This window comes from Canis lupus, chromosome 2 (genome assembly GCF_011100685.1).
Source record: "Canis lupus familiaris isolate Mischka breed German Shepherd chromosome 2, alternate assembly UU_Cfam_GSD_1.0, whole genome shotgun sequence".
In the NCBI taxonomy this organism is placed as follows: domain Eukaryota; kingdom Metazoa; phylum Chordata; class Mammalia; order Carnivora; family Canidae; genus Canis; species Canis lupus.
This window is the reverse complement of record NC_049223.1, coordinates 76,818,711-76,832,736: the sequence shown is the minus strand read 5'-3', so window position 1 is coordinate 76,832,736 and position 14,026 is coordinate 76,818,711. Positions and strand designations below refer to the sequence as shown.

The following is a 14,026-nucleotide window of genomic DNA, read 5'->3' as shown; positions in this document are numbered from 1 at the left end:
CAAAGTCTAAAAAGTGCACAAGAGTTTATTTACATGTGGTCCTGGGATGAGTGACGGTTCTAAGGAAGGTGAATTCTGTCAAACACATGCGGTCACACACTGCAACACAAAACATGCATCACTACAACTGAGAGGCAGCCTACCCAACAGACAGTGGAACAAAACGCATAAGGATTTTTCTCCTCAGCTACTGGAAAACAGACAAGTGAACACTTAAGTATGTTTAAATAAATAATTAGAATTAAAAGGATAAAACATGACAATCATATGATAAAGAACCAAACTGAAGCAACTCAAAGTCAACACCTGAATGGAGAATCAATAAAGTAGAAGATAGAGCTGAACAAAGTAGAAAGGAGAAAGCGACAAAACGAGAAAGCAACGAGTGAGTCAGGGGACATGGAGAACTGTCTTAACCCACACCTAGCAGAATTTCAGGAGACAAACAAAATGAATGAAACGACATTTTAAGAGGTAATTGACAAGGAATTGTTTACTGTCCTTCCCAGGAAGAAAAACACGTTTCAAACCTACCCCAATAACTAAGCGTGACAGTGCAAGACCCCAAAAACCCAAAGGAAGAAAATCAGACAAAACAGGCCACACATCAAGAAAGACTAAGGGGGCACATGGGTGGCTCAGTGATTGAGCTCTGTCTGCTCAGTTTGAGATCGTGGGATCGAGTCCTGCATCAGGCTCCCCATAGGGAAACTGGTATTACCTTTGCCTATATCTGTCTCTCTGTGTTGCTCACAAGAATTTAAAAAAAAAAAAAAAAAGACTTAGCCACCAACTCCTTGCCAGCAACAGAAGCCCTGAGAGACAACAAGTCTCTAATGTCCTGCATGAAAATAACTGCCCACATCAGAGGAAATAAATTTTTCAAGAACAAAATACAGACACTTTCAGATAGTGGCATGTGAAAACAATCTGCCATCAGCAGCCCTTTCAATAAGAATTTTATAAGCTCTAATTCAATATTTATAAGTTACTGCAGGGCAGCCCTGATGGCCCAGAGGTTTAACGCCACCTTTGGCCCGGAGTGTAATCCTGGAGACCTGGGATCGAGTCCCATGTTGGGCTCCCTGCGCAGAGCCTGCTTCTCCCACTGCCTGTTTCTCTGCCTCTGTCTCTCTCTGTGTGTCTGTCATGAATAAATAAATAAAATCTTTAAAAAAAAGTTACTGCAGATAGGAGGTCTAGAATGCAAATTGGAATGAAGGATAAACCCAAAATGCTGAAAAACTGAACACCAACAGTAGTACAAACAAGAAGTCCTCCTTTAATTTTTAAGAGCTGAACTAAAAATACATATTAAAAATAAGTTAGGAGAAGATTGAGTTTTCAGTGGTTTGAGAGCCTTGTTTAAAGTTCCTACTTAAGTAATCTCTACAACCAATGTGGGGCTAAAATGCACAACCCTCAGATCAAAAGTGCATGTGGTCTTCCAAGCAAGACTGCCAGGCACCCCACAGTACTTGTACTGATTTTTATTTTTTTAAAGATTTTATTTATCTGTTCATGAGACAGACACAGAGAGCAAGAGACATAGGCAGAGGGAAAAGCAGGCTCTCAGGCGAGCCCAATGTGGGACTTGATCCCAGTACTCTGGGACCATGCCCTGAGCTAAGGCAGACGGTCACCGTTGAGCCACACAGGTGCCCCATGTACTGAATTTAGATGTAGATATTAACTCCAGAGTTAAATGTGCCCATTTTAATTTCTAGGTTAATTAGAAAGAATAAAATAGCGATATAAACAGCCCACCTGCATTCGCCTTGTGCGCTGGTCCACAGTCCACATTTTAGGGCTTACGAAGACTCACCTACCTACTGTTTTTTCTGCCACAGCCCTCTCCCATTACTTCACAGTAAAGGTGAACCAGTAAAGAAAAAAAAAAAGCCTTTCCATCTCCCCAACCTCATGAAACCATAAAGAAAACTGATTAGCCATGGACAGAGCAACAGAAAGAGTATTGGGGGGTGTTGTGGTATTAGATTGGTCTTCATATATCAGGTTCTTAAAGATTAGATGAGCAAAGGGACTTCAGCATTGAACCTGAGACTCCAGGATCACGCCCTGGGCCAAAGGGAAGTGCATAACTGCTGAGCCACCCAGGCAACCCAAAGACTGTTCTTTTTTAAAAAAAAATTTTTTTTTTTCTTGAATCATGAGACACAGAGGGAGGGAGAAACATAGGCAGAGGGAGAAGCAGGCTCCCTGCAGAGATCCTGACACAGGACTCAATCCAAGGACCCCGGGATCACCACCAGAGCCAAAGGCAGATGCTCAACCACTGAGCCATCCAGGCAGCCCCCCAACGATTTCTTTCAACAGTTTTTAAGGTTTTTGTCTATTTTAAGTTGCCTCCAGAAGCTTTTTCTGGAGAGAGACAAAAAAACTATGATGTAATTTCTATATTAAATAAATAGGAAGATGAATCTAAGGAAGAGGTGAAGCAGTCCTTCCACATTAGGGCAAGAGAAACAAAAGGGCCAGAAGTTTTTCTCTATTAAGCACCGCCCTGTATGGTAAGCTGATGACCATCAAGAGGAATAGGGAATCAATGATTTCTTCTTGAAAATATGTCACACCATCCTAGGATTCATCAATGGTCACAGAGGGGAAGAATTACAGTGTAAGTATTGGAATTATGCCAACAAAAGTTTTTGATAAAAAGTTAAAAAAAAACACATGGAGGCAGCTCAAAAAGATTTAATTTTATGAGGGATTACAGATATGGCACTGACCTAAGGGACCACTTTTGGGTTCATACAGTATAGTACCTTCTCCCCTTTATATTCTTTTGTAGATACTGATGAGCCATCTAATCTTTGTGGTATACTTACTCATGGAAAATGGAAGTAACAAAAAAAAAAAAAAAAAAAAAGAAAATGGAAGTAACATCTCAGCTCACTTAAAAAGTCTTTGTTCCCAGACAGAGTTTAGCAAAGAATAGTTATAAGCTGCTATTCTGTATTCAAAGGTTGACCAAAAGTTACAGTCTCTGAGCATCTTAATTATCACTGCCTGGTAAAAGTTTTACCTTTATGTTCCACATAAGGCTCCATATCCAAAATTTCTGAGAAGCCGATGTACGTATTCAGTTTTTTCTTATGTCCAGTTTGCCTAACCAAGAAGAAAGCTAATTACATTTATATATAAAACAATCATAAAACAATGCATAAGCTCTATCAGCTATTTTTAATGAACTCAATGGCACCTAGGTAAGTTTCATTCAGCAATCTTACTCAAAAACTTGTATAATTAGAAGTCAACATAGTGCTGTGACAATTGGTGGCAAATAGGTTAAAAGTATGAATTTAAATGGTTGATGCCGAACTTTTCAGAAGTTTTAATTTAATCACAAGAGAGCCATTGACCTTGCTTTAAGTAATGTGCTCATGCAAACATTTCCTTTAATTATAGTATAAAAATCTATTCCTAGGGGTGGGTTAGGGGTGGAGGATTAACAAGTAGGAATTTATTTCTTATATAAACATTGAAGATAATTCAGTTCTTACCTATGTTTGTTTTCCTTTGCCGTTTTTGATAGAATTAAAACAAGGATTCTTTCACTAATTTCTAGTCACTAATATATTGGTGGCATCCTTAAGAATTTTGTGATAAAATCAGGAAATATTGGCATTTCAAAATGACAAGTCCCACTTACAACTTTCATTTCCAAATCTAGTCTCAAAGTGTTCTATTACTTGATCTATGGTAAAATCTGTCCACATTAGTCCATAATGAACAAATGAACAAATACTGCTGCTCAAACATATTTACCTGTCAAAGACAAAACGCATCAGCTGTAAGTTCAAGGTACAGGGAAGGCTAAGGAGTCTGATCTTCCTTGTTGCATTCTGTTTACTTTGACAGTTTTCACAAAAGTATCGATTGTCTCCTTCTAATTTTTCTTCCTGATTACAAATAAGACATTATATTAAAAGAATTAGAAGAAAGATTAGTAAAAAGATCCTAATCTATGATATAAAGAATAATTTCAAGTAACAGACCCCCCACCTGTTGAAGATCAAGCCACTATAAGTAATGAAGGATACGTAAGATAAAAGGTACTACGTAGCAGTGATATTATTAATTTGTATGCAATGATTTAAAATTGATGTGCCTCTTAAGATGTAGAATTTTTTTAAATACTTTTGAAAAAACTTTTCCCTGATAATCCCACTTTGGGAATTATAAGAACTATAAAGCAGGTTCTACCAAAAACAAAGACCATTATGTACTTTGATGCAACAAAAATAACTTAAGGACAATGAAAAATGGGTTGAAATTACACATGGCCACCAGAATACAAAATTACATATATACAAAAATCACACAGTTAAAATTACTGAATCATGCTGATGAGGTAAAGCTAAAAGATTGTGAGAAATTCAGTGGTATAGCTTGGTGGTTTCTTTTTAAATTTTTCCTCTTAACTCGCTGGCCAGTCCTCCTCCTCCTCAGCTTCCTTTGTCAGCAACTCCTACCTCCCTAAGCCTCTCAGTGTCTGAGGGCTTGATCCTTGGTCCTGGTCTCTCTCAATCCCGATTTCATCCAGCCCCAACTCCCCTGAACCATGTCTCAAATGTAACACACCCCCAAACAAACTCCCAATCCCTCTCCCAGGCCTATTTCTCCCACAGCCCTTCTCAGAGCAGTTTTGGCAATTCCATCCTACCTAGAACTCAGGCCAAAGCTTAGTAATCCTTGACTCACTTCCAGGTCCAGTCAGTAAACTGTATCAGTTCTTTGAAAATATATCAAAAATCAGAATACTACTTACTTATCACCTTCTTATCTAGCCCTTGGTCAAAGCCAGCATCAACTCCTCTGTCTGCCCCATCCCACCTTCAGCCAATTCTCAAGACAGGCCCTCAGTTCTCCCCTACAGGCAGACCATAAGTCTCCTATGCTTACCATTCCCTGATGGCATTTCACTGCACTCGAAGTCAAGCCTCTAGCAAAAGCCCACCAGGCTCCATCTGATATGCTCTTTGGTTACCTCCACAACATCTGTCTCCCCTTGCTTATTCACTTCAGCTACACAGATCCTGCTGCTCCTCAAACCACCAGGCACATTCTTGTCTGGAGCAGCTGTACTTCCATTTCCTACAAGGCTCACTCCTTCACTTTCAGTCATTTTATTTCTAACTGCAACCAATCCCACTCTCACCCCACCACATTCTCCATCCCCATTCCCAGATTTATTTTTTTCCACGGCACTTATAATACTTGACACACTAAATATTTTACTTAGATGTATTGTACTGTCTTCCCCGGTCCCCCACAATACTATGTTGTAGGGCAAGTTTTCTGTTTCAACCACTAGGGTTATCCCTAACCACTGAATCAGTGGCTGAACACAGTTAAGCACTCAACCAATATCTAGCTGACTGAATTCAGTAAATGACTAAAGCAGGCTAACGGCTGTGCTAAGAAAGGAAGCTATAGGATAAGCTCATCTATCATGCCACGTGCCTGTTCCCACTTGGTAAGAGGCTTCCCCCTAAAAGCTTTTCTAACTTAGAAAGAAAGGGAGCCACCCCCCTTCCTCCACATGCATCTACATACACTGAAAGGAGAAATATGGAGTGGAGGATCTGAAGACCACAGTAGTGCTTTAAAAAACAAACACACATTCCACACGTTCTCCTGAAATCAAATTCAAATTAACCTGGTAGTAGTAGAGCTTACATTTCCTAAAACCCTCTGCCACTCCTAATTATACAAGTTTCTTTTCCCTAATTATACAAGTTTTTAACACATAACTTTACATAACTGAAACTGCCCCAAATTGTTTTTAACACATAGCCTGCTTCACCACTTTAAAATTTACAAAGTTTTCTCCAGATCATTACAGAAATAGACACTTCATATGTAGAAAAGGCTAACATGATGAATTTGGCCATTAAATAACAAAACCATTCAGAATAGTACTTAACGATAATGAGCAGAAACAACATACACCAAAATTTGAATACCTTCAAAAATTCTGAGATGCAATCTGTTAATTGCTTGTGGCCTTGGATATTTAACTCCAGTTCATAAAACTTTGATAAAAGCTTAGACTCTCTGCCACATTGATTGCAACTATAATAAAACAGAGTGATAAAATTAAGAAGGGAAAACAATCAAGTTCCATTGTATTACATTTCAGAACTATGGAAGGACGCATTTATTTCCTTGGTTTTCTTTCAGGGAAATTATTTACGCTACATATTAAAAATAAAAACAAAGTGATTGGTGAGGCATGTAGCTTACGATTAAGAAAAATTTCAAGAGGAATTTTACATTTACTTCAGTATTCCATGGACTCCAATCTCCTTCTCTGAACTCGCAACACAGTCATAAATTACATGGTGAGAGCTCAACCACACACAGCTCTCAACATCTGAATGAGTTCAACTACATTTACCACGTCAGCTGTTTACATGTTCCCATGGAAATGAATTAGTATAAATATTACAGGCCCCATGACAGCCCACAAGAGCTGTAACATGAACTGAAAAATCAGATAGCAGGCGAGCAACAGTCTTAGAATACAGTATACCTCGGGAAGCTGAAACACACTTACACGGTTACGTAAGCATATTCTCCACAGAACTGCTGTTGGACAATGTTCCGCACATCTGGATTTTTTTGTTTAGACAAAGTATCTTCCAACAAAGACATAAACAGCTTTGAAAATTCTTGGGCATCCTACAACACACGTTGGGATTAATAAGAAAAATACCTTGCTTTTCGACTTCTGATACAAACAGCAGTAAGTGAAATGTTCCAGAAACTCTCCATTTTGAACTTAGCATTTTCAGATAAGGACTAGAGCTATGCTGAACCAGTTTGTGCCCACATATGTAATTTTCAGAAATCGGATCAAGTAAAATGTAAAATGGACAGTAAATAAATGCTCTAATTCATGGGACACCTGGGTGGCTCAGTGGTTGAGCGTCTGCCTTCAGCTCAGGGCATGATCTTGGGTGTCCTGGGATCGAGTTCTGTATCAAGCTCCCTGCTGGAGGCCTGCTTCTCCCTCTGCGTGTGTCTCTGCCTTTCTCTTTGTGCCTCTAATGAATAAATAAAATCTTTTTCTAAAAAAGGCGCATTTCACTTAATTTCCTCCTACAAACATTCTAAAGAACACTTTGGTACCACTTATTAAAAAAAAAATTAGTGTCTGGGGTACCTGGGTGGCTGTCAGATAAACATCTAGCTCTTGATTTCGGCTCGGGTCATGATCTCAGGATCCTGAGATTGGACCCTGCATCGGGCTCTGCTCTCAGTGGGGAGCCTGCTTGAAGATTCTCTCTCTCCTTTTCCCTCTGCCCCACCCCTGCTTGTGCTCTCTTACTCTAAAGAGTCTTTAAAAAAAATAAATAAGGGATCCCTGGGTGGCGCAGCGGTTTAGCGCCTGCCTTTGGCCCAGGGCGCGATCCTGAAGACCCAGGATCGAATCCCACGTCGGGCTCCCGCTGCATGGAGCCTGCTTCTCCCTCTGCCTGTGTCTCTGCCTCTCTCTCTCTCTGTGACTATCATAATAAATTAAAAAAAAAAAAAAAAAAAAAAAAAAAGATAAGGAAACTTAAAAAAAAAAATAAATAAATAAATAAATAAATAAAATTTAAAAGTTCTTACCTGCTGTTGCCCTGTGTCCAAGCCCAAGGCTTTAACAAATCCTGATGGATCAATGTACCGCCTATTACTGTTTTGCAACAAGGCAAACAAGTACTGGAGATGCTCACAAATTGTCTGAGGCTCATAATCTATTGGAAAATACATGTTGTTTTTAAAAAACTGCTACTTTTATTTAAAATATGTATTTCTTCACAGAATATTAAACACCTTATTTTTAAAGACTTTAATAGAAACAAATTAGTAATCACATTTGTTTCGGAAGTAATGACGCCATGACTCTCCATATACATCCCCTAGAGGCAAGAGTTATATGTACAACAGCAACCAGGACTAGTTTTCTAGGGTCAAATCACACTGAAATGTTGAGTGCAATATAAAAACCGCAGGCTATATTTACCATTTACATAAGATGGCCAAATACTTTAATCTCACTAATGTGAACTTGCCACACATTAAGCCAGTGATACGATTCAAACTTGAATGAATAATTTTAAGCTCCTAGTATTTTAGAGTGCCAAGTTTTAGTGGGTCAGGGCAAGGTACTGTAAATAAGAAATGTGCATCTCAAGAGCCCCAAAGGACTTGAGCATTATCTTCTGTGTCAGTCACCACACTGCATTGCCTGCTCTTTGATAACATCCATCAGCTAAGGCCCACCTCTCTTTCACCAGCCTGTGCAACATTCAGTCGTGTCAGCAGAGGGCACTGGAGGGCTCAGTTGTGCATGCCCCACCAGGCCTGGGCAGCCAACAGCGTCTAGCAACTTCCTCCAGCACCTCCTCTGGTGGCACGGTGGTAAGTGGTCTTTTGTGCAGCACGTTCTCTCAAATGACCACTATGTGAATGACCCCGCAGGGACCCTCTGAGGTCACTTACTATGATGCCTGGTTCTGACACCTAGGATTTCCCTGTACACACTTTCAAGGAGGGTTCCCCACTGAGGAAACAGCCCAGGACCTTTTCAGCCATCAAGTGAGCCTGTGCAGGGCATTCTTCAGAAGTCATTTCAGACTTGCGCAATGGGGAGTGAGACTCCTCCTTGGGTGTTTGTTCTTTTGCCCTGGAGGTAGCAGCTGCTCCCTGTATCTCCTATTCTTGTTTTCTTCAATTCCTCTTTAATTCTCACTAACCAATCCTCCATTACTCTAATATTTAGATAATTATTATTTAATATTTATTATTTATTAATAATTCTGTATTCTTGGTGAGCACCTTGTATATAATTATCAAACCACTATGCAGTACACCCTAAATGTATTTTGTCAAACTATACTTCAATAAGATTCCTTACAAAGAAATCTTCAAGTAATAAATGTTTTTTAAAAATTAATAAAAAGTCTACCTGTATGCTATAAAAATATTAATCCAGGGCACCTGGCTGGCTCAGTCAGAACAGCATATGACTCCATCTTGGGAGTCAAGCCCCACACTGCTGTAGAGACTACTTAACAATAATTTTAAAAACTTTAGATACATATATATAAAATAGTAATTCCTTGTTCTTTATGTTCAAACCTATTGTGTTGTTTCTGTCTCCTATTTGGACACTGAATAGTTTATTTCTTTACTAACAACTGTGACTTTCAGGAAGTCAACATTTCGTTTATAAAATAAATGTAAAAATATTACTTCCTAGGGTACTAAGGTTTTGTGGACCCTCAATCAATTCAAGTAAATTTATCTCTACTGCAAGTCTCTTATATCACAGGTTAGACACTCCATACTTATAACTCCAAAATAACAACGCCTCTGGGGCACCTGAGTGGCTTAGGTGGTTGAGGGTGCAACTCTTGATTTTGGCTCAGATAATGATCTCAATGTTGTCAGATCAAACCCTGTGACTGGTTTGGCACTTAGTGTGGAGTCTACTTGAGTTTCTCTCTCCCTCTGCACTTCTCCATTCTCATGCTCTTAAAATTATAATAATAATATTAATAATAATAACTACTCCTCTGCTGGCTTTCCTTTATTTTTTAAAGATTTACTTATTTTAAAATGAGAGAGAGGAAGAAAGCATAAGTATGAGCGTGGGGGTGGGGGTGGGGGAATCTCAAGCTGATTTCACACTCTGCATAGAACCTGATGTGGGGCTTGTTCTAATGACCAAGATCACAACCTGAGTCAAAACCAAGAGTCAGAATCTTAACCGACTGTACCACCCAAGTGCCCCTGGCTTTCGCATGTATAAAATAAGGGAGTGACTGAGCTGTGAGCAGAACCCAGATTCCATCATTATCCAACACAAAGCCTTTGCACTCTACTGCACTGTGTCTATTAAAATAGTAGTAGAAATGTGCACTCAGAATGAAGTGAGGGAACAATTTTGGTGAAATATTAAAAATCCATGCACTTAGAAATTAAAAAAAGAGAGATTTTTCAAGATTATGTTAAAGCCACAATACCCAAAAGGCCATGACACATCATTTTATAAAACAGAAATTTAGTTTTCACTTGTTATGTAGCTGTCATATCCCTGGTAAATTTATATTTTAGCAAAATAATGCTAAACATCAAAAAGGATCAATTTTACATTAATCATCCTTTACACACAATGTTACCTTCATCTTTAAATCTAGATTTAAATATTCAAAACTATAAAAATAATGTTTGGGGGAAATAATTTTATGGGGAGGTGGGAAAAAACTTTAAGTCCTGTGTTTGCTTTTTATTTAAATAGGCTCCACACCCAACATGGGTCTCTAACCGAGATGAATATTCACATGCTCTATGCCAGCTGCCCGTAAACACAGTGTTTTTGAAGCAAAGGTCACTATTAACAAGGACCAAAACTCTAACACATTACCCTTGTCTATGGGGCTACCAGAAGATGTGGGGCTTATGAGTCCTCTATCTTTTCTTTCTCAAATACAGGATTTATAGATGGGAGCAAGAGTCAAAGCTCCCAACTTAGAGCTCTCAGACCTACATAATTTCAGACATTTGTTGCCTTCAATCCCGTTTTGAAAAAAGATAAGATCTGATTTGTTCCAGGAAAGTTCCACTTCAAAGAGAATCTCTAAATAGATAGTATCTTTCAGGAATACTAATCCACATACTGTATGTGAAATAAACTAAGTAATTCCATTAGAAACAGTTTGAAATTGATTCTATCTAAAAACAAAAACTCTGGGATCCCTGGTTTGCTCAGCAGACAGCATCTGCCTTCAGCCGAGGGCGTAATCCTGGAGACCTGGGATTGAGTCCCACGTCGGGCTCCCTGCATGGAGCCTGCTTCTCTCTCCTCTTGTGTCTCTGCCTCTCTCTCTCTCTCTCTCTCTCTCGAATAAATAAAATCTTTAAAAAAAAAAAACAACAACTCTAAATTTGCAATGAGTGCCTTTGCTATTGGTGATTGATTTTTGCCAAGGTTAGTGAATTTATAGAGGCTATCAATGTAGCCAGCATATTTGGGTATCAAGACAAAAGTCTGTGGTCACAATGAAGTATTAAGTCTCTCAAACTCTTCTGCTTTATTGACTGGTTTTTAATAAATCACTATAAATTAAATGGACTACAATCACAACACATTACATAGAGACACTGTAGTGATAAATTACATAATAATCAAATGTATTTCCTTCAATTGAATATGAACCATTTCAGTGCATAAATAATTTATAGAAAAAGGGGAAACTGGGATCCCTGGGTGGCGCAGCGGTTTAGCGCCTGCCTTTGGCCCAGGGCGCGATCCTGGAGACCCGGGATCGAATCCCACATCGGGCTCCCGGTGCATGGAGCCTGCTTCTCCCTCTGCCTATGTCTTTGCCTCTCTCTCTCTCTCTTTCTGTGTGTCTATCATAAATAAATAAAAATTTTAAAAAAGGGGGGGGGGAACTATTTTGAATTCTTACAATGTTTATGAAACACCTATCATCATGTCTGGCACATACTGAGCATTCAGAAGTTTGTTTCCTGCATTTGCAGAGTGTTCTAGCTGGCAATATGCTGTGAAGTGAGCCCGCACCACATCCACCCCACTAACCTTTCTCTTCCTGGATACCATCTCCCATCATGTAGTCGCTACAGGTACTTGGACATAAGTATAGTGCCTGCCGAAGCTCCAAATTGAGGAACCACACTTGAAGAAATGTGTTGACATAACAAGTAGCGCCAAGGTTAGTGAGGCCCACAAATGAGTTCTACAAAAATACAAAATTTACAATTACAAGATCAATTTCCTTTTACACAAAAAATTATAAAAGGCCACGTGTAGAACATAATTCTACGCAATACCCATCTGGGTTGGCTACAGGAGTGGAAAAGTCTTAGGACAGCTCATCTCCAATCTTCTAGTCTTCTCTGGCCTCTTATAGCTAAAACTAAAATGGTGGGCTCAATGACAAATCTGTTCCAAACATGTGTACATAGGGTTTTCATTTGCAATAGTCCTAAAATCAAGGAGAATGACATAGTAAAACTTCCACAAAAGTTCCTTTTTATCCCATAGATCAGGAAGGAATAGAGCATGGGGAATTGGTTGCAACTTGTTCTAACGACTGAGGATTCTTGAACTTAGAATCATTCATTTTAATGCACAAAATATCAATGTAGCTACTTCGTTAGACAATATTAGACACCAGGCTTTTTGGTTATACAATATTAATGTGTACTTTTAAAAAGGCAAAACAATATGTTTTGCTAAATATTTTGTTAAAATGTATATATATATATACACATATGTTTTGTTAAATGTATGTATGTGTGTGTATACACAAACACACACACACACACACACACACACACACAACATGTATATAAAAATACAAGCCTAGGACACCAAAGTAGTATCATGGGAGCTTGTTTCCTTGATTTATCACTTCCTTTAAAGAGATTTTTAAAAATGAGTTCAAAATAAACCATGCAGTATGAAAGCAAACATAAAATCAGCATTTAAACTACAACTATCGGGCAGCCCGAGTGGCTAAAGTGGTTTAGCGCCACCTTCAGCCCAGGGATCCTGGAGACCCGGAATCGAGTCCCACGTCAGGCTCCTTGCATGGCGCCTGCTTCTCCCTCTGCCTGTGTCTCTGCTTCTCTCTCTCCTCTCTGTGTATTCTCAGAATAAATAAAATCTTAAAAAAAAAATAAACTACAACTATCAATTGAAGGCTTGCTGGATTACATGATCCCTGTTTTAAAGCATTACCATTAAAAACTGTTCCAACTATAAAACAAAAAAACCGTTCCAATGCAAGCAATTTAAGTTCTATTCCTTATCCTCAAACTGCATAGGATCCTCCAAATCAGTAATAGTTTCTGATGACAGACGCAAAATAAAACAGCAAAACCCCAGAGGAATACCACATAGTAATCACTTTTAAAAGGATGGCTTACCTTTTTTCTCCTCTCACAGTTGGGATCATCAATGTTATGAAAACTATTCTCATCTATTTCTCCTAACCAAATATGCTCACCAATCCCTACCAAGCAATTCGGATTTCCTTTGCAGTTTCGTCTACAAAAAAAAAAAAAAAAAAAAAAAAATTGATAGATTAAGAAATGTCTTAGTTCCATAAGAAACATGCAGATTAAAGCTGTAATGATATACCAAATTTCATCTATTTCTCATGTATGTATAAAATTAAGAGAACTGACAAGGTAAAAGGTATAACACCACGCTCAATTTGTGCAGCTGTCAGGAAACAGAACTCATTTACTCCTGAGGGAATACAAACTGGTGGGACTTTTAGGGACAGGAATTTTGTAATCTGTAACAAAACTAACACATACCTTTTCACTTAGCAATTCCTTTCAGAATTCACCCTGAAGATACACCGCTAAAAGTTCAAACCTATGTATAAATAATGTCTCAGATATTTATTACAGCACTGTTTGTCAACAACTGGAAAGCCAAATGACCCCACAGCAGACATGGTTATCTCTCGGCACAATGGAGTACTATGCAAGTCTAAGGTGAAAACCACATGACAAACCTCTGGAGTTGTTTCCAGGATGTATCAGAAGAAAGCAGTGTGCAAAACAGTATAGTAGGCAATTTCTTTTCTTTTCTTTTTTTTTTTTTTAGTAGGCGATTTCTGGTATAAGAAAGATGGGGGATAAGAATATATGAATGTATCTGCTCATATGAAGAGAAAGAAAGCAAAAGGGTTACCCAGAGACTAAAAGTGGTTACTTTCAGAACACGAGTGGGTTTACATAAAAACTGGAGGGGTGTGTGACACTTTCCTGAATATACCATTCCATACACCGCTGAATGGGGGTGGGAGGGCCTGTGTGAATGTCACACACACACACACACACACACTTTGGGGACCCTAAGCCCAAAACCAACACATTTTTTTAAAGATTTTATTTATTCAGAGAGACAGAGAGGATTGGCGGGGGGCAGAGACACAGGCAGAGGGAGAAGCAGGCTCCATGCAAG

At 38.8% G+C, this 14,026-nt stretch overlaps 1 protein-coding gene across 9 annotated transcripts in view; it reads right to left on the bottom strand.

The window, feature by feature from the left end:
- USP48 (ubiquitin specific peptidase 48) overlaps nucleotides 1-14,026 on the bottom strand; it is an 84,480-nt gene that overhangs the window by 43,738 nt on the left and 26,716 nt on the right. For 8 of the 9 annotated variants that reach the window (XM_038531695.1, XM_038531700.1, XM_038531701.1 and 5 more), the window contains exons 2-8: nucleotides 12,976-13,096; nucleotides 11,624-11,780; nucleotides 7,642-7,769; nucleotides 6,584-6,708; nucleotides 5,991-6,099; nucleotides 3,790-3,923; nucleotides 3,047-3,129 (exon numbers count right to left, since the gene is read on the bottom strand). In XM_038531695.1, the coding sequence (XP_038387623.1) occupies nucleotides 3,047-3,129; nucleotides 3,790-3,923; nucleotides 5,991-6,099; nucleotides 6,584-6,708; nucleotides 7,642-7,769; nucleotides 11,624-11,780; nucleotides 12,976-13,096 (857 nt within the window). Of the gene's footprint in view, nucleotides 1-3,046; nucleotides 3,130-3,789; nucleotides 3,924-5,990; nucleotides 6,100-6,583; nucleotides 6,709-7,641; nucleotides 7,770-11,623; nucleotides 11,783-12,975; nucleotides 13,097-14,026 lie in introns of those variants that run through there. The other variant, XM_038531702.1, reaches the window with a different exon arrangement.